This window comes from Dermacentor albipictus, chromosome 1 (genome assembly GCF_038994185.2).
Source record: "Dermacentor albipictus isolate Rhodes 1998 colony chromosome 1, USDA_Dalb.pri_finalv2, whole genome shotgun sequence".
In the NCBI taxonomy this organism is placed as follows: Eukaryota; Metazoa; Arthropoda; class Arachnida; order Ixodida; family Ixodidae; genus Dermacentor; species Dermacentor albipictus.
Window position 1 is genome coordinate 187,094,124 of NC_091821.1, and position 27,548 is coordinate 187,121,671.

A 27,548-nucleotide genomic window follows, 5' to 3' on the forward strand; every position below is an offset into this window, starting at 1 on the left:
CGGCAGAGATCAGAACAGCATCTACCCGAACCCTCCGCAGCAGTGGAGGAGCTGGTTACAGCACTGGCATTGGCCACCAGCACTGAACCACTCACGATAGTTGGACTCGCAACAAGCGTGCCGCAATTACCAAAAGGATATCGTCAGCAGCGCTGCACTAGAAGCCTCGTCTCGCATCACTAACCACTATAAGACACCCACATCGTCTGGACGCCAGGACAGGCGGCAGTAAAGGGGAAGCAAGTGGCGCACGCTGCAGCTTGCGGGCACCCCCTACCACCGCCTGTCCAGCCCCGGCAATCGAGGACACAGAGGCAATACCCAACACATACCAAGGCTTCCTGGAACACCATGAGAAGGAATAGCTCGACAGCGAACAGGCCACCATCTGGTAGTGCTTACAGACCAACATGTACCAGCACGATACTCTAGTACATGCAATACATCCCCAAGTCTACTAGCAGCATTGTCAATACTGTCAAGATAAGCCGAATACTCTCTGACACATGGTGCACATGCCCAGACCAGCTTCGTGGCCTCTACCATCACCCCTAGCACCCTGGCTAGCCCTACTGTCCAACCTGGCCCTGAAAGTCTAGCTTTGGCTGACCAGCAGGACGGCGAGAGCAACGGACAACCACGGCTTCCTGAACTGACAAAGCTGGCTAGTACAAATGCAACAACCGCTTCCATAAATGTTTGTTTACTCAATCAATCAACATTTGTGTCCCTATCAGTGCTCAGCTCAAACAAGAGTAAATGAAAGAAGTAAAAGGCTTTCCTACTAACAAAAACTGTATGTTGTCATATAGTTGCAATATACACAAGCATATGTGAAACTTGACGCATAACTGCTATACAAATTTTGCACCTACATGTGTCGTAAAAGTTGTAGCTGCACAATATTGTCCCTGAACAGCTCTGATGTACCTGAACAATCGGCTGGAAAGAACAGGACAGAGAACACTTTTCGTGAACAAGAGATGAGGGGTTCCACATAATTGTGCGTGCATAAAAAAATTGTATAAAATTGGCCCTAGTAATGGCCTAAAAATAATGCCACTCACATTTGCTTAAAGGACATACAGTAATGCACACAGTATGTAAGGATCAATGTGAAACAAATGCAAGAAGAATAATGAATTCTCATACAAAAACGTCACGACTTCTGGGGATATGATGACTAACAAAAGAACGACTATTAGAACTTGAATAAATGTGGTCTTCCAAGCATTATTTTGAATGTAATGCTCACATTTCTTTTTTTAATTACACAGTCATCAGCTTATTTATGTCCATTGCAAGATAAAGACCTCTCCCAGTACTCTCCAATTATCCATGCCATTACACAGTGTTGGAAAGCAAAAGGGAAGTTATATCACAGGTGGATGTGACGTTTCCAGAAACTTTGTGATTTCATGTATCTATGCAAAATAGCATGATCACAGTAGTCCAATACATGCATGTGTCAATGACACGCATTACAGGCTACTCAGCTGCCATGGAGTATTTTGTGGCAGAGTCCATGCATATTGTATTGTATTGTATTGGGTTTTATGGCGCATAAGCAACTTAGGCTATCATGCGCCAAACACATGGTATAACTTATTTCAAAAATTGGGTATCCTCAGCGAGGTCCTTGTCCGGACAAGGCCTCTGAGGAGCCCAATGAACCAAATGAAGACCTCAGCCTTCTTCTCAGAACTGAGAAAATGGGTGAGGTGCATCATAAGATGCGTGAAAAACCGGGTAATAATTTTTAGAATAAGTAGTTCTGTGATACATTATATTTCGTTTAGGATCGCTGCGTCTTTCAAAAAACTAAAAACAGATGAAGTTTCTACTAGTGGGTTATCTCCTAAAAGCAGACTGGGATGGAAGGGAATGCGTTCATTGTAAAATACAGTAAAATGTTTTTTCCTTAGCCGTTCGAGTTGTGTGCACGAGAATAAAGAGTCCATGCAGTTGACTAAAGTACACTTCTGCACTGAAGTGCATGAACTAATGTGTTGGTCAATGCAGACATAAAGGCAACAATGTCTACTGCTGTACTCATGTCACTGTTGAGACAGCACAATCAATATCCTCCATAAAGTTTAAAACTTATTGACAATGTGGCAAGTGCCATGGTCAAGGAGACTAATATATGTAGTATAGAATGGGAACCCCCATTTTTTACACAGGATTAAAGTCCTAGAAACAATCACTGAAACTGACTGAACATGTTCAACCGCCAATTCTGCAGTCATGACAATAGTTTGATAGATACTGACGGGCTAGTTGGTAAGCCATGATACCAGTGTCTGTGTATCTGAACGTGTCTGTTTTAAGTGCACTGCTTCATCAATAACCAGTGCCTGTGTATGCCCTTTTTCATGTGTGCGTGAACGTGTCAGTTTTAAGTACACTGCTTCATCAATTTCATAACTATAGTCATGGACTGTGAAACCTGTATATCACTGATTTAATGACACGCATGACGAGGTTTAACCATGTCAAACATGTAATCGTTGGCATAAGTACATGACTCCACGAACAGGGCCTTGCTTGTACAAGGGCCCGCATCTACCTATTTCACTGGCTCGTGTCTGGTTAGATAAAGGCAAAAAAAAAAGAACAGCAGTAAAAAAAAAAAAAAGCTGGAAGGTACGTCTAGGCAAAAAAATGTGCAAGTAACTACATGCTCCAAATGTCGGACATAGATGTTCTGAAGGTGAAGAAAAAAAACGCAACAGCTCTAACCGTGCCTACGTAAGCTCGTAATGCGGTTACTGTTAAACGACTCACACACCCGAATACACAAAAAGGTCTAATATTAAGCGCGGCTGCCACCGGCAAGCAATCTCTGGTACTAACCTTCAGATGTCGTAACCACTACTCCAACGACTCCCTCCTGGTCTTTCAGCTTCTTGAATATCTCTTCGACTTCGGACTAAAGTGCAAGAAAGCAGAGCATAGCTTAAATATTTCATTCTTTACACATAAGAGAAGGCCACCACACAGGAACGGGCACGTGAACATACTAAGTCGCCGGGCAACAGTGTTCCACCCAGATGCCCACTACGAGCACAAAATCTGGCTGGACTGCTAGAGACAACTTAAGATATGGCATATACAGGCAATCTCGCAGGACGCCAGTCTTCGAAAGCACACTTTAACCGACTAAACAACTGCGACAAGTGGTTTGACGCAAAGGCACTTCCAGATACCTCAATGTTTTCACCACAACACAGGTACACGCGGGAAAATAAATGACGAATGCCACATCGGCAACAGTTTACACACACGAGCATCAGCATGAACCATTATGCGTTTCTTCAACACTGTAAAACTTGCGCTTACCGTCATCGCACTTTCAGTTACGCACCCCTCAGCTTCGATCACTCCCGACGCTATGGTGGCTGCCGAAACCGACTCGGATTGGATCAAATTTGATGACCAGCAGCACAATCCGCGCCCAGCCACTAGCGACGGCTTCCTTCGAGTAACAAAAAAACCAGTCTCGAAGGCTATGCTTTTTATGACTGCGTGCACCGAAAACGATTGCAGGTAATACGATTGGCTACGATAGTACCTTATTGTAGACATAGTTTACAGGGATGTGCGTTTTCTATTAAAAAACGATTGCAGGTAATACGATTGGCTACGATAGTACCTTATTGTAGACATAGTTTACAGGGATGTGCGTTTTCTATTAATTTTTTAGAAAACAAAAAGATCTTGCGCTTCCCACTACTCTATTCTTGCTGAAATCTCGCAGTAATATCGACATTTATGGTCCAAGTTGTTCAATCGTTCACTTGGCACTGTCACTTGCCTGGCTTGTCGAGAAAAAATTGCGAGCTTGCCTTCATCTGTGCCTTTCGCAACGAGTGATGCTTGAAACAAGGTGGTCACTTCTGGCTGCCTCTGGCCACCGTTTATAAAGCTTCTATAAACGGTGCCTCTGGCGCTAGCGGTGTGAGAAAGCATGGCCTTTGAGATCAGTTATTATGAATCGCTCAGGGCAATTCTCATGGGGCGCATTCAAGGCATGATTCAAGGCACGGTATGAAAAAAAAGGCAGGTAGTGACCGCGGATCCGGATAATGACGCTGAAATAATCAGAATAATAAGAATGGGCTGGGGTGCGTTTGGCAGGCATTCTCAGATCATGAACAGCAGGTTGCCATTATCCCTCAACAGAAAAGAGATAAGACTGAGTGAGGGAAAAAACGCGAGTTAATGACATCTTAGTTGAAATAAAAAAAAAGAAATGGGCATGGGCAGGGCATGTAATGAGGAGGGAAGGTAACCGGTGGTCATTAAGGGTTACGGACTGGATTTCAAGAGAATGGAAGCGTAGCAGGGGGCGGCAGAAAGTTAAGTGGACGGATGAGATTAAGAAGTTTGCAGGGACAACATGGCCACAATTAGCACATGACCGGGGTAGTTGGAGATGTATGGGAGAGGCCTTTGCTCTGCAGTGGGCGTAGCCAGGCTGCTGCTGATGATGATAAAAAAAATACACTGTGATTCAAGGTAGAGTGTACAAGACAAAGGTTGAGTGGCCCGAACGGCGCTCTCCCGCTGATGCTCCACGTGTATGTTCCACTTGTATGTTCCACGTGTGGAAAAATTGTGCGAGGACGCTGCGAACGAACTGGATTTAATGCATTAACTGGATTGGGGCGGAGAGGCGCTATTCTAGGGACAATAGATGCGCTTCGTGGCATATTCAACGTAATTTCGCTGCGGGCGTCGAGACCGATTGCGCGCGTACGCTCTTAGAATGGTACTTCATCTTAACTGCAAATTCATATTGAGACCTTTTTGCTACGTATACATATCTGAGGCATGGGTTATGCAACGTGGCGTCTTCAATCTTGCTGTCGAGCTCGTTGCGCGGACGCTGGCTTTTTCTCGCAGAAAGTATACGCACTGTATTTTTTTTAAATGTTTTTATTTGCTTTGGTGCGCCCATGGCTCTTATCGGCCAGTACGAAATGTAGTTTTATCCAGGAGAACTGCTGTTTTAACTCTGTCTTCCAAAATTAAGCAACACGAAATAAGCCGCCTATCTGCAACATGAAGCTACGCAAGAAAATTTTATTGATATCGTGTCGTCTTACGCGCGCTTCTTCTGGTGGAATATTGATCAGGGACAATGATCGAAAAAAACAACATTAGAGTGAAATAAACCAGGCTTATTAACTGCGTGGCGCGAAGAATGACCAAATCACTTCAGGTATAACAAAGGGTGCATAGACATGCATTTATGTCGTGAATATATATATATATATATATATATATATATATATATATATATATATATATATATATATATATATATATATATATATATATATATATATATATATGTGTGTGTGTGTGTGTGTGTGTGTGTGTGTGTGTGTGTGTGTATTGTCACGTGGTGGTGACGTTGAAGAACACAGTGGCAATACTGTGAACGACAAAACTAACCTTTATTGGGCGAACCTGTGCCCACAAGACAGGCTACACTTACAGCACAACGATAGCGGCAAACACGGTCGGCGATCGTCGGAAATCTGATCAACGGGTCAAGCGCGTCGGCTTTTATACATCGATCGTCGAATGTTCCCGACTAATCGTTGGGACCCGCGTGTCTTCCACAAAGTTCTACACCATTCGCGTCAGGCGATGGAATCAGATAACACAAGGTGCGGCGACAACGGAAAGCGGATAGAAGCATCGATAACTTTCCAGAAACTTCGGATACATGCAGGCGCGTCCCGCGCTGTGCGATAACATTTGTTAGGCGGCGAAACGTGGTCGCCCGATATATATATATATATATATATATATATATATATATATATATATATATATATATATATATATATATATATATATATATATTCACCACATATATGTTGTAGAAAAAATGTCAAACATTGTAAATGCACTAATTGAAGAAGTGGAAGAAGTGGAACACACATTAGTGATTACTGCACATAAAACTCTCGCTCGCTGAAATAATATCCCTAGCAGGCAAAAATAGCTATTATATATATATATATATATATATATATATATATATATATATATATATATATATATATATATGCATTTCATATTAGTATACTGCAGTACGACGCCCAGAAAAAGCTGAATCACAAATATGCACGCATTTCAAAGCCATGGCAATCACATGCAACCCGCCGTGGTTGCTCAGTGGCTACGGTGTTGGGCTGCTGAGCACGAGGTCGCGGGATCGAATCCCGGCCACGGCGGCCGCATTTAGGCGCACGTTAAAGAACCCCAGGTGGTCTAAATTTCCGGAGTCCTCCACTACGGCGTGCCTCATAATCAGAAAGTGGTTTTGGCATGCAAAACCCCATAATTTAATTTTTTTAATCACATGCATCTTCCGACTTTTAAAAGCTGCGCCATTCTGCGCCTCTCTGTTAACGCCTGTAATAAGAAAGTGCAACCGCGTAACAACATAGAATTTTACTATGTTAGCTTTGGCTGTTTCTGTGTGCTCAATGCAATCAAGAGTCTTTTCCTCAACCCTAACCACAAAGGAGGCACTGTCCTGACGAGTGACAACACACCGAAAATGCTGTTTTCATGAAGCTGATTTGAACTGAAGCTCCTCCGTCCTCCGAACAGTTTACAAATTCAAAAAGTTCCTTAGAGGAATAGAGCAATCCTACCTTGTCGCATGACGCTCGAAATTCTGAGGACGGATGTGTTTCGCCTTGTGACGTAGCAGCGCGCAGCCCGTACGCCTCACAGGCTGAATTTTTTTCCATGTGCTTTCTTGCGACATAGCCTGCTATGTGACGAACAAGGCGCGCATCACTGGTTTTCTTCGCTAAACTAGTATGCTCGACGGGAAATGCACTGGGTTTTTAGCTCACAGCTATTTCTAGCTCGTCAAGGTTCCCTTGTGAAATATATTCATTAAGAGTTGCTTACAAACCTTTTGAGTGGGATGAACTGGCGGCACCGGTATCTAGGAGCGCCGTCAGTACAGTGGGCTCAACATTAGCTTCTGTCACCAGTTTTGCTAAGCTGTACAAGCATAAGAAGTCGACTGTCATTAAGACCTGCTCCGGAGTTGGGTGGTCATTGCAACCATGCAGCTGATTGGCGCACAATGCCAAACAAGTTCTCAATAGGATATTGACTTAAAGGGACACTAAAGCGAAACAATAAATCAGTTTAGACTAATGAAGCATTGTTTGAGAACCCTGCAGGCAGTCATTTAAAAAAATAGTTTGATTATTACATGAGAAAATGAAGGTCCAAGTATCAGTATTTGAATTTCGCGTCCAAACCCCAGCGCCGGTACGTCAGCGTGACGTCAGGGATTCCAAAGTATGTTTTCGCATTTCGGCCGCGTTGGCTGAGTAAAGGTTCCCGAAACTTGCCATGTTTAATATTTGGTTCATTTAGAACACAATGTAGTCCGTCTGTACCGCTATATATAATTAGTAGGCCCTAGAAGATGCCATGATATTTCAAGACATCACAGCCACCAGGTGCGGGAACTTAAGTAGGCGTAGCCACCCGTATTTCGTTCTTGCGCATTTTCTGGCTTACCAAACGTCTTATCGTTGTAAGAGTGGTGTTTTTGGTGTTGTAAAATGGTAATTTACTGACGCATAAGAAATCATTTTTCACTTTAGTGTCCCTTTAAGAGGAACCTTTTAGCTCGGGCCCGACTCCGACGCGGCCTATTCAAATACGTGTAAAACGCAAAAACGTTTTTCTCAAATAACCCCTGGACCTATTTTAATGAAATTTGTTGGATTTGAGAGAGAAAATTAAATTCTAGTGACTGTTGGAAGCGGAATTTCGATTTACGGCCTGAATTTTGTTAAAAAGATTTTCAAGTATTCGACCGTTCGAAAAAAAAAATAAATAAAAGCACGAAGCTTACAAGTTGATGTCTTTACAGCAAGAAGAGATATCGCGGTTTTGTAAACGGCATCCATTAGATCATTGAAAGCGGTCAAATTCGTTGTGTCATTTTACATCTTGTGTAAATTTGTTACGTTGGTTACAAGAGTTCTGCAAAAGGTGTATTTCCCTATTACTGAATTTTTTTTTATATTCATTTGTAACATGTCTATTTTATCCGCTTTAGATGTACTATTAGATGCAATTCACAGAATTGTGACATCATTTTTTGTTGTTGAGTTACAGAGTTGTAAACTTGATAGTTTCATTCTCTGAAAATTTTTGGTTTTGCCAATTTTTAATAAACAATTGACGAACTAACTCAAGAATTCGAAACGAACAGTCACTAGATCTTAAGTTTTTCTTTTAAATACAACAAATCTCGTCAAATTCGGTGCAGTGGTTGCCGAGAAAAACGAATTCTCCTTTTACATGTATTTATATAGGATCACCCGAGCTAAAGCTTGCTCTTAAATGCGCTGTCATCAAGTAGCGGAACTGGAGTTCCTTGGTCAAATATTCGAGCATGGGCAGCACACTGGACAGTGTAACCATGAATCCCACAGCCGTCGATTTGCTGAGGAATCGACACCGCCGCCGGTGAGCCGTTCCCATTTGTCGATGTACTCTAGCTTGACATCTGAGCGACACCGGTAGAAGTGGGCCACAATACTTCAGCCTTGAAGCGGGAGGTCATCATTTTGATCAAGTGGTTGATCATTCTGTGATAATAAGAAAATCAAATTGAAAAAATGACCAACAGGAAGTTAATGGATCTACTACACCGTTACGGTCGCTTTATTGCTGATTTGTTTTGCTATAGGAACTAGGGACTAAAATCGCGCAGCGATGACAAGTCAGTGCAATGATGGCACTGTTTTTCTTTCGCATACTAGTACAGATAGACGCACGACTTATCCTGCTCGTTAATTCTAGGCTTGCGTTTCGTGTCTTGAAAACGCCGCGCCCGCTACTTTCCTGTCGGCAATGCTATGTCATGCTGATAACGCGCTACTGGGAGGAGAGGCCCTACCCCCTACGCGCGCAGGAGAAAAGTGTGGAGGAAATGACGTAGTCGGTTCTCCTCTTTTTTGCTGTTTCTTTTTATTTCTTTTGCTGTAGCGGCCACGCCTTTTGGGCCATAATGGCGGCTTTGTTATGGTTCTGTGCGCTCACACGTGTTGCTCCGTAGGTTTCGTACCGTGGCAAAGGCGCCGTGCAGGCAGGTTTACGTTGGTCTCCGTGTTTTGTTGCGCTGCGTTATCTGGACCATGCTCTCCCGGATGTTGCTGTGGCCAGGTGGGACAGGAGGAACTAAAGTTCGTGAAATGAACGCGCATGCAACGCTGTAGGCAATGCACAGCGCCGCGGCAATGGCAACGGACGAAGGAATTATATCCACGGGAAATTTTGCCCTCCTTGGGGGAATCATGCTAACGTGCCATCGCAGACGGAAACCTATGCGTTTCAGAATCTGTACAATGAACGCCTTGCAGGTCAGTGATTCCTGCTTTTGACAGCGCATATGGTGCATTTGCGGCGCGTAAAACGTACGTTATAAATGCATAGTTCGTGTTCAGTAACAACTTGCTTTTGCGCATATTAAAACACATGTTGCTTAACTGTTGCTTGTTCCTCGCAGTACTCGCGACAGCACGAAGTCTTTTAGGCAGAGCGCGTTCGAGGTTCATGCACACCTGCACAGGTGAACTTCAATACACGTGCTGATAGAGCGTTACGCAGAATATGCGCATTTTGCTGCCCTCGGCACCGTGCGCCGGCCAGCCGACGCTTCATCCTGCAAGATCGGAAAGAAGCGACTGGCTTTGACTTAAGGAACCAATCCTCCCCTACCGCATGGCGTATCCTATCCGTGCGCGCGAGAAGAGCAGGGAAGTGAAGGTTAGCGGATGCGCTGCAAGAGTCGGCTAGGCTCTACAGAACGTACGCCTGCGAACACATCAAACGGCTGTTCCATGGTCGCATGTAGGCCGGTTCTACGCGCGTACTGTTCTGCACCGTGCGCCGGCTATCACAAAACTTTGGTTCCGTGATGCTTCACTTACCGTGGGAAGAGGCACCTCAGGCCGCAGTCAATCAATCTATACGCGGAGTCAGAAGTGACATTCTGCCTCCTCGCCGACGCGCTGTCGTAGTGATGCGCGGCCACCCGAATTTTGGTCAATAAAGCACGACGATTCCTCAAGCGAGAATGTGTTTGTACTCATAAACTCCAAATGGATCGCAAATGGGTCGGTGCGTCGTACGTGTCTCCAGTGCGTTCTTGTAGTGTAGTGAGAATGCGTAAATTTTTTTCGTATCGCCAGACGTACAGCTCGCAAGACCGTCCGAGAGTCCCAGGAATCCCAAGCAAAGAAAAGCAAGTAGAAGGCAGCGATAAAGCTGACCTTTTTTTTTTAAAAAACACTCATGAACTGGGCAGCGGCCGATATACCATGCGGTTGATGAGAACAGTTCAGTTGGCTGGCCTTATAAGGCATGTTTGTTTTCATAAAATCCGGTAAAAGCAGCCGATTCGGCCTCACGGACCAATTTGCGAAGTTCATTATGAACTTCTTTTAACATGAATTCGGCAACTGTAATGCAATGTGACATCGCGATTGTTTAGTGTTGCTGCAGATCGCGCACGTCCGAGCAGGCCGATTGCGCGCCGCGCGGCGTGGTTTCGCGAGAGATGTAAACAAGAGAGGAGAGCTGGCCCGATAGGCGGAGCAATGCCATGAGCGACGCCAACTTCCGGCTTCACTTTAGCTTCACAAAGAGTGACGTCAGGGCCTCTCCTGAGTTTTCTTCCTCCATGGTTACTGGGAAGTACCGGGCTCGCAGCGTTAACGAAAGGAAATGCGGACAAGACAGATGACGTTTATTGTTGTGTGGCAAGATACGACTCAAAGGGCGTAAACTTTTCTTAGAGTGTAACGAGCAAAGGGACACTTAATTTTGTCCTTCTCTGCATCAAACGACGTTTTGTTAAAGTAGCTGGAACGCCAATGCATTTCTCCGCAAAGTTTGGGAATTAATATCTCGAAACTGGTGACATCCTGAGAATTCTTTCCAAGAATTCTTTCCAATTCTTTGCGAAGTCCACGGCTAGAATTCCTAAATAGCAATACGGCCCTTAAGGTAATTAGTTAAAAACTTAATTAGTTGGTGAATTTGTGTTAGTAGATTGTGCATTCATTTTGAAATCGTGCGCTAAAACAACCTATATATATATATATATATATATATATTGTGGGGATGCGCGACTCTCACGCGTCCCTTGATATGTTGTTTTCCCGCATAGCTGCCGCCTTCTGTAATCCGGCTTCGCCGCGTGTCTTGGTGCCCGCGGCAGTCGGTGTGGTTGAAACGCATTGCGAGAGATGGCGCCAGTGGGGCTCTGGTAACGCCACCTAACAGTGGGGTTACTTGGGCGCGAAAAGGAGAAGGCTCTTCCTCTTTAGTTCGGGTTCGGAAAGCGGCGCGGACGTTCCGCGCCTGCGCTGATCCATGCTTCTGCGAGACCGTCTCGCGAGGCCTCGTTCGAACGCGCCACCGTTCGCGTGACCGCACGCGCGAACGACCAGGCGTTGGTGTCCAGCGTGGGGCGAACATATTCGCTCGTTATCCGGTCGCGGTGAGTCGGACTTCCTAGATTTGTCGCGCGCCCATCGGCATGTTTTGTGGATAGCAACTCGGCTAGCAGGCATTGATCTATGAAAGGTGCAATAAATGCCCTTGCGATTGTTTGCCCTACTGTGTAGTCGTTCCTTTGTCCCAGGAGCACGGGTGAGAACTACACAATATATATAATGCTCCTTTTGTGTTTTTAAAGATGGTTAGACGGCCCCGAGGAACTCCGGATGATGCAAGCGGCACAAGCGGAAACTTGTTTTGGCGGAAACCGTTCACCTGCAGGGCCTCCCGGCAATGCTGGCATGCTTGAAATTAAGGCACATCGCGGACGAGGCATGAATGACAATCCTCGCCTCCCAAGCAGGAGATAAAAAAGCATTACTTATGCAGTCCCTATTCTAAAAGAAAACTTGGCCTCAGCTTGTTTGTTGGACTGGCCATCCGACAGTGCCGGCTTTCAAACGGGGACGGGCCAATGACATAGTTTCCTCCCCCCACCCCACACTTTTGATAGTGCGGAAGGGGGGGGGGGTTGAGTACGAACCGAATACTACGCACCAACAATTTGTATTTGTATTCGAAAAGAAACTATCGGGTATTTTAGAATATTTGAAACTAACCGTATCGACAAATTCTGAGAAGTGAGACAAAGAAACTTTTTTTTTCGAAGCAATGCAAAAAAATAAAAAGGGTAATGCAAGCTTTGTTTTCGGTTTCGCGGGGAAAGTCTACATGACAGCCTGCGATTTTGCTTGTAGTCTGTCATTTAGTGCTTTGTCAATATAATGTTGTAGCGATTTTATTTTTGAGCGACAGCCTGTGATGTGTTCCTTGAAACGGGTCCTTTTACATGTGTGCATGCCACACACAAGTACTTCAGCAGCTTTTTTCCCCACATTTTCTTTCTGCAACCAGTTATTTAGCTTTTTTGGAAAGCTGATCATACAGCAACCATTCTTTGCTGAAGAGCTTATTTGCAACCAGGCTCTAAAGTTGTTGATATGTTATTCGTGCAGTTTTGTTTAAGGGCAATTTGTGATCTTGTGTTGAAAAGTGATCCCAATTGTCCCCGATAGTTAGCTGTATTTTATTGCACTACTCAGTAACGGCGTGTTACCTAATCACACCGAAATAAATGCCCATGCTGTAAATATATGCGTTTGCGTTTCAGTATTCCATTCGATCTTAGATGCTTATACTATCGCTATTTGATTCTTACTCGAGAATGTTTATAGTCGCCCACCTCAGGGACATTGAGGGACATTAGCCATGAATCACACCAATATTTCAGGGAAAAGACGAGGTATACGGGAGAGGGAAATTCAAGACGATGAACAAAACGTGAACAAGGTGAATGCAGGAGCCAACGTTTCGACAAGTGGACTTGTCTTCTTCGAAGAAGACAAAGTCCACTTGTCGAAACGTGAAGCCAAGTCCACTTGTCGAAACGTTGGCTCCTGCATTCACCTTGTTCACGTTTTGCTCACCAATATTTCAGGAAGTTTTAATCGGTTTGCAGGATTAGTGAATCGGAAGTCCTATATAAAGGACGATAGAAGACACAGTCATCTTCAAACAGTGCGGATGACTTTTTGATGTGGGACCGAGTGTAGTTAGCTACATCATTTATATAAATCATAAAGAGGAGAGGGCCTAGAATGGTAACTGAATGGGGGAAAACCTGAAGAAGCCGGAGGATGGAGATAAACAATAATTGTTGCAATTGTTGCAACTTCCGGCGACCGGTCAGAAAAGCATTTATTCGAATGAGCACGGGAGTATTTAGGTTTAAGTGGGAAAACTTCAAGAATAGACGAATGCGTGAGACTTTATCAAAAGCTTTTTTTTTTCAAAGTCTAGGAACAGAGAATCTATACTGGTGTGCTAGTAACCAAACTTGAGCTTATGTCGCGCATGAAAGGGTGAGCTGAGTTTCACAAGAGACGTAACCCATGCTAATTAGGTTGAAAGCATCGATCACTAACTAAAATTTTGGCGATGAAAGGGTATATAATGTATTACATAATTTTTTTAACTGACGGAAGTTATGGAAATTGGGTGGTAATTGGTATTGGTTGTATTGTTCGCTTCTTGGGGGGGATGGGGGCGACGTGACCTATATCCCACTATGAACGAATCACTCCAGATGAAAGGGATTGCTGGAAAAGCTGAGGCACAATTGCGCTTGACAAATTTGTGGTGGCTTTTCAAATCTTTCTTTAAGTTAATGCGCTCTGCGCCGGCTGAATAAGATATAGTGGGATTGCATCAATGACTTTCGCGATACCGTTAGGTTCAAAATTATCTGTGTCATGACTGCATATTCAAATCATTTAAAATGCGGTGTTTTGTCATTGGACACTTTCGTAAAAACCGAACAGAAGACGTTATTTAGGCCAAAGTTCGACGAAAACTCGTCAGGCGAGGACGATACAATGTCAAATAAACTGGCACTCGCCTAAGATTCCTTAGGCGAGTGCAAGTTTATTTGACACAGAAGATGTTATTTAAAACACATACGACGACATATCACCAGTACTGAGCGGTTACTTTGTCACAGGGCAGTCCGAAACAAACGATATGCGCACCTTACGCAGGCGCAGGAGCATTTCGGACATTGGACATGGTCATCGCATAGCCACATGGACAAGCTGTCCATGTGGCAGCTTTTTCTGCATGCCCCTCGCGTCATGTACTGATGCAAATAAACATCATTGTCATTGTCAAAATCCAGGTTCAAGCGACAGCAGATGCAAAGGCCGCCCCGTCTCGAGGTCTTCTGAGAGCAGTGCTGCGAACCCTAGGGAAATTTCCTTAGATCCAAAGCTATGAGGCTTTGTAAAAAAAAAAAAAGCACATTTGTTTAAGTCTAGAGAAGTCTTGCGCTCAGACATTAAGTGAAGAATATTTTCCGGCAGAACCCACCTACGATGATTGTATGGGTCACTGATGATTGTGTCAATGATTGTCTGGGTAAGCGGGCACATATACGTCCTATCGCCACGAGCACAAGGTGGTTGAGGGGCCGACTGTGCACTCGCGTACTAATGTTAGTGCACTAATACAGTGCATGCTTAACCGCCCATGGACAAAGCAACCTTGGACAGAGTCCTATAGAAGTGACGTGTACTAGCGAGCCTTGGTATGGAGCAAAAAAAAAAAAAAGGCTTCGTATATGCGTGCATCGCTGCAAATGACGTGTAAGCGTGTAAGCTTGGTGGTCAGTGCACGGTATGCGAGAAACTTGTTGCACATATTTTACATTGGTGTCGTCAAGTGGCCCATCGCCTTACAATTCGAATAAGGTTCCGTGTCAATCTTGGCATTTTGTTTCTGTCGAAACTTGTTGCATGTAGAGCAACGTACAAACCTGCATGCTGCCGTCTTCCTCTATGAATATGGTTTCTGCTGAGCACGAGGTCGCGGGATCGAATCCCGGCTTCGGCGGCTGCATTTCGATGGGGGCGAAAACACCCGTGTACATAGATTTAGGTGCACGTCAAAGAACCACAGGTGGTCGAAATTTTCGGAGTCCTCCACTACGGCGTGCCTCGTAATCAGAAAGTGGTTTTGGCACGTAAAACCCCATAATTTTTTTATGAATATGGTTTCAATAAGCAGGCTGTGTTGTTCTGGCACAAATGACGCACACGACCTGGGCGAAATGTGGTTACAGACGCTGAACACAAAACCGAAGTATTTCTTTAAGGAATGTCTTTGAGGGACATTAAGCCGTTCCTGTAAGCAGGCAGGACAAATAACCTTTAAAAAAAGTAACGCTATCAGCCGACGCGTATGGGCAGCGCTGTTGATCGCCCGTTGAGGCGAGTATAGCGATGGCGTTTGAACGACTTGTGCGTGCAGAACGTCGCGCACGTGCGCCTCCTGCAGCCTTGTCTAATGTGCGTTCTCTTTGCTCTGCAGGAATACTTTATCTGATTATTGCAGCTTCTGCCCCAAGCGTATATTCTGGTCTCCGGATAATCACACTGTCATGCCGCTCGTTCTTTTTTTTTTTTCTCGGCCATATTTTCTGACGCGATGAGCTTACGCTTGGGCGTTGTGAAACATCATTTCAGCTTGAGAGGAGCCACTTCTTTGCAAATATTTTGAAGAGAGCTTAGAAATAAATTTAAACGCTAAAATTTCCAGCCTATTTTCATAACGGAAACAAATATCTAGAGACATCTAGGGAACTTTTAAAATAGGAGTCAGGGGAAAAATGGCTTCGGAGGATGGCAGCACATCCTGAGAGTCTTCATCCTCCCGAGAAAAGAAAAAGCAAACGGGAGGACTGAGCACGCGTCAGTGGATAAGCGTTTGGGCAGTGGGCCGGGATAGAGCAGGATCAGAAGGAAGAGGAATAGGTAAGGTTACAAGTGGTGATATATATATATATATATATATATATATATATATATATATATATATATATATATATATATATATATATATATATATATATATATATATATATATATATATATATATATATATATATATATATATATATATATATATATATATATATATATATGAATCTATTCGCAAAGCTGAGTTGCGCAACTGCATTGGTCAGTAACGATGGGACCTCGCTGCCGTTAGTCTGGTTGACGACAGCTGCAACCACACTTCAACCACACCGTTTCAGGTTTTGCGCACGCAAATTCAGGGAATGCGAACCGCTGGCCGGCGTACAAAGGAGCGCGAGCAGAGCGTGGGGGTGCGCTATTTCTAAAACTCCATAACACTTCTGGAAAGTGTGCTGAAGACCTGCGATCAGCATGGATTCGAAGATGTGTCGGGCTTTGGAGAGCTATGCGTCCTCTTCTGGTTAACTACCGCATCCTTGTAGATCACGCAGCGACCCCTATACAGATATGCGGTCATCCCAGATGCCGGAACCGGATGAACAGGATGGTGAAGCTTGGTCTCTTTGGTGGACATCGTCGTGTAATACCACGGTGAAAGGTGGTCAAAGGTCGCAGATACGGATTAGTATTCGTGCAAGTATGGAGTACTGCGACTGCTGTATACAACATGGTGTCATTTAAGATTTCTCGCTATGCTCTCACTGATTATTAAGCTCTATAATGGCGTTAAGGTATACATGCTCTTAGAAGGCCGGAGTAGGTGAGAGTTCGGGGAGTGCCGCAAATTCTGTAGTGTTTTATGACAGTGTGGCGTTTATGACAGAGCCCAGTGCCGCTCCCTCAGGAACCACACACGGGCACGGAGACGAGACATATAAGGGTGAAATACTTTATTGTCGTGACTCTATAAAAAAAACTGGTCAACTGCATCGACGTAAATATACAGAACTGTCCGCCAGCCTTCGTCTTTGTATGTACACATACACTTCTGCTCACTGCGTTTGCATTTTCGTGCGAGAAACGTGCATAATTACATCCTTGTGACATTAAAGACCGGAGGGTAAAACTCTCGCGTATAACATTTTTTTCTCTGTGCTTTGTAGGCCTTGACACTCCGGTGAAATATGTACAACTGTACTTTTGGGCGTCGCCCAACGTGATCGTGTGGCAGAAGTATACATGGCCCTGCCGGTTTCGCGGCATAGGCGGAATACAGCGTCTACGCCCCAACATGAGGAAGCGCGTTAGCCGAAGCTAGGGCACAGTTTCCGAGGGAACACTTAAAATAAGGAACTGTGTCGGAGGCGGAGAGAGAGAAAGAGAATACGAGGTTCTTTTTTTTTTCTGCTTTTCAGGTAAAAAACAAAGCACAAACAAAGAACAGGATGGGTTGCACTGCGTTGCACTAACACAGTGTTTCTTCGCGCTACGGCAAACGGAAATAACAGACATTTTCCTCGCTCTTAATCACCTGATTGTTATGTCTTTTGCTTCCTCTCTCGTTGTTTACACTGTAGCATGCTTACGAAAATCCGCCGCGCTGATATCATCGTCTAGAGCATAAAAATAAACTAATGCGGACCATCGGCGCCGGTGCCATTTCGGTGGAGGTGCCTAGAGACCGAACTTGAGCATTCGGCACTCACTTCGTCAGTCCGAGGCACACCTGCCACAGGTCTTTGCTGGGCGGCGTAATGTGCGTAATGGCACGATGTCTCAGAGATAGCCCCTGCCAAACGTTTTTTTTTTAGAAAGTCTATAGAAAGTCTATAAATTTCTGTGCACACAGCCTGTGGAACTATGGCCTTCCACTTTTTGTCAACTGATGTTTATCGACTGATGGTTTTCTACAAACTAACCGTTCGGAACACCTATGAACCGCAGTACCACCAGTTTTTTGTTTACATTGAATAGATTCAAAAAATTGCCCGTGATATACAACGCTGTGCTTCCTCATCAAGTGCATTTCTGGAATAGGCGGAAATAATTTGCATAGGACAAAGTACGTAATAAATGTAAGACAAATAAGACAACACAAAGTGCATAGCATCTATGCTTGCTAAACATGTTGTTTCTGGCGCAAGGTACGGGACACGAAAAAGGGGGAACAGGTAAGAGACAGACTTATGTCAATCAAAGTTTGACGTAAGTCGCCTTCTATAGCTAAAGGGGATCGTGAAAACTTGCTTTTTCTAAATACACCGCTGTACCTACACATTCTGTTGGAAGCAAACGTGGTTTTTAAATACAAGCAAGAACAGATTAGGATACTGAGCTATTAATTTGGCAGCTTTATAATTTACTGAAGATTCAGTCTTCGCTAATCGACATCATAAAACAATCTTCATCTCTGCTCACGTTCAGGACGCAATAAAAATTTTATTTTCTGGATTATTTGTAATCTTTCTGATGTTCTCGTATGCTCGCTAGCTGTTTTGTATATATAACACAGATCACTATAGTATACATTGCTGCGTAGTACTGAAATGTGGGCTTTATCCTCTGCACCTTAAATCGTGTTGTTTGGTGCTTTGTTGTGTGCAAAGTACTGTGTACCATTGGTCATGGGTTATGTTTTGCTCACGTTTTTTTACTATTATTTTTACCATTACTATTATTATTTAACTATTATTTTATTTTACTAAAAACAACTTGCCGCAGATGGGAACCGAACCCACAACCTTCGCATCTCGCATCGAATCCGGCAACATTGATGCCTTCAGGTAGCATATGTGGGTTTAACGACCAGCTGCCTTCACTCAAAAAGACCACGTTCTCGTGACGCCTGCGGCAAAATGACGTTCCACGTCCGCCGCCAAGGTCTGTGAGTGGTGGCGCTGGCTAACACTCCCAGGGTTTTACTATAGGACACGTAAATACCCAAGAAAGTGGATGGGAAAACAGCTCCGCGGTAGCTCAATTGGTAGAACATCGCACGCGAAATGCGGAGCTTGTGGGTTCGGTTCCCATCTGCGGCAAGTTGTTTTTTCATCCACTTTAATTTCCATTAATTTATCGTTTCTTTATTTCGTTTATCAAGCACAAGTAATTTCCCCTATGTTGCCCTTGGTGTCAGTGTTTGTTGGCTTCTTATGATATAGCTTAGCTATAGTTATAAGCTTTGGAGTCTTCTTTATTTCAAGTGGTGGACCACAATCACGGTTTTCTTCTTTGCTTTCTATTTCTATTTGAGCTCTATTCATCGGCTCAGAAGCGTGGCTGAAAGTAGCGGCGCGAAAATATTGCGCAGCGAAGGTCCAAGGAAACCGGAGAACGGGGCGACAGCAGCACGCGTCGTCTGCGCGCTGTCGCCTCGAGCTTGATAATCAGCCGACTCAACTGATGACCTCCACTTTTATCAGGCATAAGGCTAAAGCGACGATAAAGAGTGTTCCTTTGACAACAAGACACCGAGTTTGTGATTATTTGAATCCTTAAACAAACAATAGAGATGATAACACGCTATATGGCGGCGCTTGAGAAGACATGCACATGGCTGGCGTTTTGGCGGTGTCTACTTGATGATTCTGCCGGTGCTTTTGTCTGTACGCACGCAAGCAGTATTTTTTGTTATTGGACAGGTATTGTGCACTTCACCTTTTATCAAACTATCTTTACGAATATTTCGGAAATATATATTTTTTCTGCGTTGAGCTAAGAGAAACTGACGAAGGTGCTCCATTTCTGCACTTTGCTTAGTACATATATACATGATTTCCAACGCAGCATCTCGGGGCAACGGATCATAGCGGATATGCTTTGAGTAAAATACTTTTTTAATGCTTCTTTTTTGTGTGCAAAACTGCGTGCACGTACTTTCTGTCCAACTCACACTAGTTTTATTTCTTCCATACTTCTGGTATTAAGACAAACAGCATTTGAAAGCATGACGCTAAGGAAGAAAGGGAAACAATCGCTACGCATAAAAAATCTGACTGGTGCATGCTTTATGCGCCCCAGTATCCCGAGAGGGGAGGCACCCCTGTATATTAAGTGAGCATGGCGGGTGGGGTGGGGACGCCGAAGATGGCGCAAAAGGTTTCTGTGCTATTGGGCTGAAGGCAGGCCGATTGGGCATATACATATACTCTGTATACAGCGAGCGTGTCGTACTCTCCTAACTAACGTCTCCGCGAAGCACCACTTTGTATCTAGGTAGGGCACGCTCGAAGTGTGTCACCCCCGTTGTTGAGTGATAAAATTTGAAGATCACACGCTTCCAACAAGAGGTCAAGGTCCATTGTAGTGAGCGTCCCTGGTATATTCAGAGACTGCCTTCTATACAGTACTTGGAAACAGTAAGGAGTGACTGAAAATAGGACGATTGTAACGTTGCGCCCGTTTTGATGTGTCTGTGCATTTCTGTAACATTTCCTTTTTGCCCACACCAGCCGACGTTCTTATATACTGCCTCCCAACTATACAACATATGAAACAAGGGCAGGCGATGAAGTTCATCGAGGGAACTGGTGGGTATTCGGGTGCTGTTTCCTAGCCTATATCGCCATGCTGTAGCGGCTTGGCTGCCTTTGAGGGGCTGGCGTAGCCGAGTAGGCAGTGGCTCTTTAGTCGTAGATGTGGCCGTCCGATCTGCTCAAAACGTTCTGTTAAGCTTGAGGTCGGCCAGTAATTTGCTACCCTTGAGGAGTACGAAGTTAGGAACACCGAGCATACAAGTGTCTCCCCTTGGCTGCGTGTCGGGGCCGCGCTCACCCCGTGTGTGACCGCTATCTGGCCACAACAGTACCATGGACCTTACGGAGCATCGTGCCCATTTTGTGACACAAAAATCCAAAATGTGACAGTCACGCCCCTACTATGGCCGTGCCCAGGACTTCATCTAAGCCGTCTCCGCCACCTCCGGGCAACAGGCCTCGGCCTGGCCGCCCACCCGACCTTGAACGTTGGATTCATGGACCACATCATCGTTCACTTCTAGATTTTTTTGCTCGAGTCAAATCTGTTTGTGTACTTTTAACATGCTTTGTATTATGCCTAAGGGCAAGCTTTCGAATTAAAAAGAAATGTCTCCCCTTGGTGCGCACCCCTGGCCCCACAGCCGTAACAGCGGCAAGTTCCCAGTGCCTTGCGTGTCCGTGATCTCACGTTTGCGATGATGTATGCAAGATCCCTTTTACGGGCCGTTAAAAGTGCGCATGCGAAGGCTAGTGTAAATAATGCCGGCATTTTCCACATGGCGGGTCTTTCTTTCTTTCTTTCTTTCTTTCTTTCTTTCTTTCTTTTAAAGAGTCTTCCTATCCCGAGCTACAACGTTTAGAGCCAGTAACACATTGCTCAATGCGCAAGACTAAGTTATGGTCAGTTACGTGAATGCTGCTTTTAACGTTCCAGTTGACAGCATGCGAAGTAGTACACATTGACTTTAAATCGCGTGTCAGCAAGATTGTACGGTCTATCGTTCGCGACAGGCGGTTAGTATAGTAAAAAAAATAATAAAGAAGAATTGCCCGCTACAATGCTGCCGAGAATGCCACTGGTGCCACTTTCGGCCGACGAAATACGCTTTAACCCGCCGTGGTGGCTTAGCGGCTATGGTGTTGCGCTGCTAAGCACGAGGTCACGGGAACGAACCTCGGCCACGGCGGCCTCATTTCGACCGGGGCGAAATGCAAAAACGCCCGTGTCCCGTGCAGCGGAGGCACGTTAAAGATCCCCAAGTGGTCAAAATTAATCCGGGGTCCTCCAATACGGCATGACTCATTAACCAAATCGTGGATTTGGCACGTAAAAGCCCATATTTCAATTGGATTCATTCAAATAGGCTATCGGTGCTCCTGAACCGAATGTCACTGGAAATAGAAACATGTCAAATTGGGCCCGCAAAGAACCAGCGCTTTTCAGCACGGGGATTGTTACTGGGACATGCGCAGCTAGGGAACACTTCTTGTACAGGTAGAACTTATTTGACCGCGATGCCCAAAATGCTAAAGACGCACATGCATTACGTAGCAAGGTGGTTCTCCCACGTAAGAAAGGTAATCCTGCTGCTTCCCCGCCGTGATCACGTGCACGTTACAGAACGGATAAACAATGAGGGGAAAAGATAATGAAGAATCGCTCGCAGTGATTTCCGCGTACGTTGGGGTCCCACTTTAGGCTGAACCTCAACCGAGCTCGGTCGACAATGCGGGGAAGCCACCTTTGCGGTCAGGCAGCACCACTTCGAGCACACCTGTCGAACTCGCACTCCGGGCGCTGCAGGATTCGAGCGGCGGGCGCGACGCAAGCGCAGTCCCTCGGCGCCGGCGAAACCGCGACCGCGTGTCGTCCTCGACAGAGCACCGCCTGTTCCGCCGGACCACTCGCGTCAGACGCGGCAGTCGTTGTTGGACGTGAGCGTGAGCTCGGTGTCGTTGCTGAGCCCGCTGATGTCGCGCTTGACGTGGTTGCTCCTGGCCGGCTGGCCCGCGGGCGGCGAGGGCCGCAGGCTGTGCGCCGGCTCCCGGCCCAGCCTGGCACCCCGCGTGTACTCGTGGGTGAAGCCTGCCATGAGGCCTCCCAGCATGGGTCCCGCCCAGTAGACCTGCGGGGCCGCAAATTCGCCGTTAGTACACGCGCTTAGGAGATGACGAAAATTATTCATTAAGTAGATAAGTTACCACCTGCGCGGGGGAGAAGGAAAAAAGAAGGTTCGAAGCGAGGCTAATTAAGTCCGCAGCTGGCCATCACTGCGACGATCGTTTCGCTAGCACACCAATCGCTCTCATGAGTGGTGAAGGCCAGAACCCCGGCCAATAAGCTCTGCGACTACGGATCGAGTGTCGTACAAATTGTTCGTAAGGACAGGTGCACGGGGTCAATCGTGATACCGAAAACACATTAGACACGTCGTCTGGTCAATGACAAATAACTCTCAGGTCGAAAAAGAGAAACGCCGTGCGAATTTCGTCGTATTGGCTTCGCAAAGCTCTGTGATAACAGGTGACGGCGAGCCCTGTTTTTCTTTCCAACGAGGGTGTTCTTATACGAATTATATACTAAAAAAATCCCCCCCCCCCCCGCTTCTTACAGTGTAGGGTAGTAAACCTGGAGCAGCATGATCAACATCCTCGCCCCTTCCGTTCTCGCATCAGAGAAGACATATCGTGCACGCCAATATCAGCTCCTTTTCCAAACGTCTTACCATTGGGCGAATACGCGTAGACATGTTTGTTTTATTTGACAGAAATGTAGAGCCTTGTAAACGTTCATACAGGAATGACCTCACATGATCTAAAGAACCACACAACGTCCTTGAATAGCCATACATCTTATAATAATCTCAAATCTCAGCACCGTACGAGAGAGAGCTAGAGAGAGCATTTAAATAGAAAGGCCGTGGGTTTAGCCGGCGTATATATATATATATATATTTGTCTTCATGCTAGGGAGTAGAGCAGTCTATAGAATATAGATGTTGGCAGGTGTACCCCGACGCTGTTAGTTACAAAAGTCCTGTCAAGTGGAGAGATAAGACCACACGCGGAGAGATCGCAGAGGGCCATTTCCTGCGCAAGTCAGGTGACGAGTGTGTCGCGACTCGAGAGGCCTTGAGTTTCGTGACACAATTAGAAAATGATTATCTGAAGCATACCTTTAGGCGCGTTTTGGTCTGCTTTCTGCCACGTGTGCTCCTCCTTGTAGTTAAACGCATGTTTTGTTTGACATTTTAAGTTTTTTAGTCAGAGCCTGTTTTGTCGCTGCTATCGTTTGAGCCGCCGTGGTTGCTTAAGGACTATGGTGTTGGGCTATATTAAAGGGCTATGCTGGTGTTGGGCTACTAGGGGCTATGCTAATCCTGGCCACGGCGGCCGCATTTCGATGGCGGTGAAATGCGAAAACACCCGTGTGCTTAGATTTAAGTGCACGTTAGAGAACCCTAGGTGATCCAAAATTATTCCGGAGTCCCCCACTATACGGCTTGCCTCACAATCAAATCGTGGTTTTGTCACCTAAAACCCAATAATTGTTCTGTTCTTTGTCTCTTCAGTATAAAATACCCGGTGGCCCAGAGTTTCACCCTTCCGTATATAAATGGTTCAGGAAAGTGCACCGAGAGGTACACAGAGTGCAAAGAATGCCACACAATGGCTTAATTAAACAAGATACCGAACATAACACATAATGAATTTTGCGACTGATGGCGAGTAAGAAAAAAACTAATACACTGACTGCGTAACGAAAACCAGCAATAGTTAAATTCAACATTACTTCGTAAAAAAAAGGAGAAAAAACGAATGTGCTTACATAATATCGAAAACACGTAAGAATTTAACAACAGCATATTCAGAAAATAGAAACGCGCATCGGCGATCTACATTGTGCATATAAATACAATTTTGCCTTAGCAGTAAAGTTATCTATCCACTGACACTGCTTCTCGTGGCCAACAGTGTCAGGGTTTCAATAAAACGCGAAGAAGTTGAGTGGACCGCACGAGGTGTGACCTGATATTCATTGCTTACGATAGCCTTTTTGGCTGAAGTGGCGATCAGGCGGCTATATAGGTATGCGTGCTTATCAGTATCGATACAACTGAGATTCACAATGAAAAGGACTTGGTAGCATAGACACGTCGTCGGCAGGCAAATGTCTATGCAGGGATCGAGGGACACTCACACTGTCGTAACGAGAATACTTAGAATAAGTGAACCGCATTGTGATTTAGCTTGAATTCTTTCTAATCTTTCGTCAAGCTATAGCTAATGATGACATACGACTGTATACTGCCGCACTCAAGAGTAATTCGAGCTAATGTTTTAGAGACTTTTAGTTTGGCATGAGCTATTTTTCTTCTCGCGCACCCTGGGGGAGTGTCTGTTTTTGGCAGCAAATAAATAACACGCCATCTCGAGCCCTTTAGTGTAGCATGAATCTTATTTAATATTTTTTTGCGACTTCTTTCTTAATTTTGATGATTCACAGGACGCTTTCACGATCTCAGCCTCATGTACGAATGAACACTCGCAGTCGTGTAGAGCGCAGAATGGACAGAGTAGCGTTCCTATACTCGCTGACAAATTTCCGTGGCATTTAAGGGAAAACTACGGAAAAAAAAATTATGGTGTTTTACGTGCCAAAACCACTTTCTGATTATGAGGCACGCCGTAGTGGAGGACTCCGGAAATTTCGACCACCTGGCGATCTTTAACGTGCACCTAAATTTACTAAGTACACGGGTGTTTTGGCATTTCGCCACCACCTAAATGCGGCCGCCATGGCCGGGATTCGATCCCGCGACCTCGTGCTCAGTAGCCCAACACCATAGCCACAGAGAAGAAAAAAAGAGAAAAGAGAAAAAAATAAAGAGAAAGAAATAAAGAACAACAAAAATCGCCGATACGCATTTTCTTTCGCAAGGGCGTTGCAGTTTCATAGCGAGATGACGTGCACTGTCAACAGTAGCGGGCGCGCACTAAGTTTTCACAAAAAAATTCTGCAAGTGTGTCCTCAAACTGTGGACGTGCTGCACGACGCGTACGAAATGACATTTTACGTGGGTTGCACGCCGACAGTATACCCACGTGGCGCGTAATGGCATTGGCGTCGCTCTGCTGAGCCAGAGGTCGCTGGATCGAATCCCGGTAGCAGCCGCCGCATTTCGATGGAGGTGAATGCAACAACAACAACAACAACAAAAAAAACGCCCGTGTACCTAGAACTCTAGATGGTCAAAATTAATTCGGAGTCCCCCACTACGGCGTGCCTCATAATGATATCGTGGTTTTGCACGCAAAACCCCAGATTTTAGTTTCAATTAACGTCGGTGGTTTTTTTTCTCATTTTTTTGTCCCCCAGTATCGCACGCTTTATGAGAAACGCCAAGCTGGCGCTTAGCGCCATGTGGCCTTTCGTTTCAGCCAAGTCGACAACATGTATCTTGAGCGCCGCTGAATACTGTGTCCGTGTGCCACTACTGATCGCTTATCAGACCAAAAACAAATAGAACAACGCACACGAAGTCGTTCAGAAGAGTCCACACAAAAAGGCACAGCGACAATTAAAAAAAAAAAAACAGCAGTCACATTTAGTTGTGGATGCGGCTTTGGCTGTGCATTCGCCATCATGCCTGCCGTAAGTTGCCAGAAGACTCACATTCTGCTAAAGACCGTTATATAAGACGAACGGTGACTATCCTTTATAGAAAATAGCTCGACCTATATTCCCGCTTATATACTATATTTTGTTTTATGTTGTTTTTTGTAAATATAGTGTTTTATGTTTCTCTTCCCCCGCTATATTAAGGTAACGCGAATGAGAATGTGGGACTATTTTCTGGAGCGTTCACACTTGTACGCGCTTTGCTTCCGTGGCTTTCTCTTCGTCGCCACGAAGGGAAAGCCGCGGGTATCTTCGAGCCCCCATACCACGGGCGTAGCCAAGCTGCGAGCATACAAGACACGAGGTTGTAACCTTATCCTAACTTCTCAGAGTGGGCCAAGCTGAACTTATCGTGTCCGCTAATTCCTGTAGTATAAGAAAAGAAAATCTTGTTGGTTTAAAGCGCTTGCGTTAAAACAAACAAACAAACGAACAAAAAAAACAATATGTGGATGAGGCAAATGTTATATTTGTACATAAAAGACTTGTGTGCCTGACGACTGACAAAGTGAACACTGGCCATCAGCGGGAAGGGGTAATTAATATGGACGGAAGTAGACGGAAATGCGACAGTGGGCCTAGCCAGGTGACGTTGAGTTTGCTTACGTCTCTAGTGGACCAAATAAAGTTGTTTCACTCACTCACTCACTCTCTCACTCACTCACTCACTCACTCACTCACTCACTCACTCACTCACTCACTCACTCACTCACTCACTCACTCACTCACTCACTCACTCACTCACTCACTCACTCACTCACTCACTCTCTCACTCACTCACTCACTCACTCACTCACTCACTCACTCACTCACTCACTCACTCACTCACTCACTCACTCACTCACTCACGGAAATGCGGCGTGAAGATGCGCTGAGGAGCAGAGGCGTGTCGTGAGCACGATTCGCCATGTTTTAATTCGACACTAATCTCATTGGCTGCCTACGAGCACAGAGTTTCGTACAAATACTATAGAGGGAACTGCGACACGGGAGCTGCAAGAAGGGTGGTTCAGCCAGCATGGTCCGAATGATGGGCAGTACATGTATTTGCATAAACTTCGTCCTTCTGTCTTTAAACGGCTTGGTGGCTTTGCAAAGCGACCATGTTTAAGACTAATACCGAGATATAAATAATTAAATAAACAATACTAAAATTGTCCGATGGCGGGATTTAAAAAAAAAACGCTCGTCTACTTAAACTTAAGGTGCACGTTAACTAAAGAACCCCAGGTGATCAAAACTAATCTGGAGTCCCCCACCGCTGCAGCGTGCCTCGTTATCAGATCACGGTTTTTGCGCGTAAAACCTTAGAATTTAATTTTTATTAAACTGCGTCAAAAGGCGGTTCGCGCAGCAAATGGTATAAGCACTTTTTTTTTGTCTGCCGCATACCGTGCCGCGGCGGCGTCCTGAGGAGATTACGCGGTTCACGTACATTGATGCCAGCCTAAGAGTCGGAATGAAAAATCATCGGAAGCGCTTGGCTGGAATATCGAAGTTTGG

At 45.1% G+C, this 27,548-nt stretch overlaps 2 protein-coding genes across 3 annotated transcripts in view; both read right to left on the bottom strand.

Annotated features, from left to right (window-relative positions):
• Window positions 1-3,473, bottom strand: part of LOC139054091 (dynein light chain roadblock-type 2-like) — a 5,292-nt gene extending 1,819 nt beyond the window's left edge. The window contains exons 1-2 of the mRNA XM_070530618.1: window positions 3,343-3,473; window positions 2,857-2,932 (exon numbers count right to left, since the gene is read on the bottom strand). Coding sequence (XP_070386719.1) covers window positions 2,857-2,932; window positions 3,343-3,348 — 82 coding nt within the window. The 5' untranslated portion in view covers window positions 3,349-3,473. The remainder of the gene's footprint in view (window positions 1-2,856; window positions 2,933-3,342) is intronic.
• Window positions 3,474-16,819: 13,346 nt separating this feature from the next.
• The window catches only part of LOC139054092 (lens fiber major intrinsic protein-like), a 43,944-nt gene continuing 33,215 nt past the window's right edge, over window positions 16,820-27,548 (bottom strand). For both annotated transcript variants that reach the window (XM_070530621.1, XM_070530619.1), the window contains one exon: window positions 16,820-22,488. In XM_070530621.1, coding sequence (XP_070386722.1) covers window positions 22,273-22,488 — 216 coding nt within the window. In that variant the 3' untranslated portion in view covers window positions 16,820-22,272. The remainder of the gene's footprint in view (window positions 22,489-27,548) is intronic.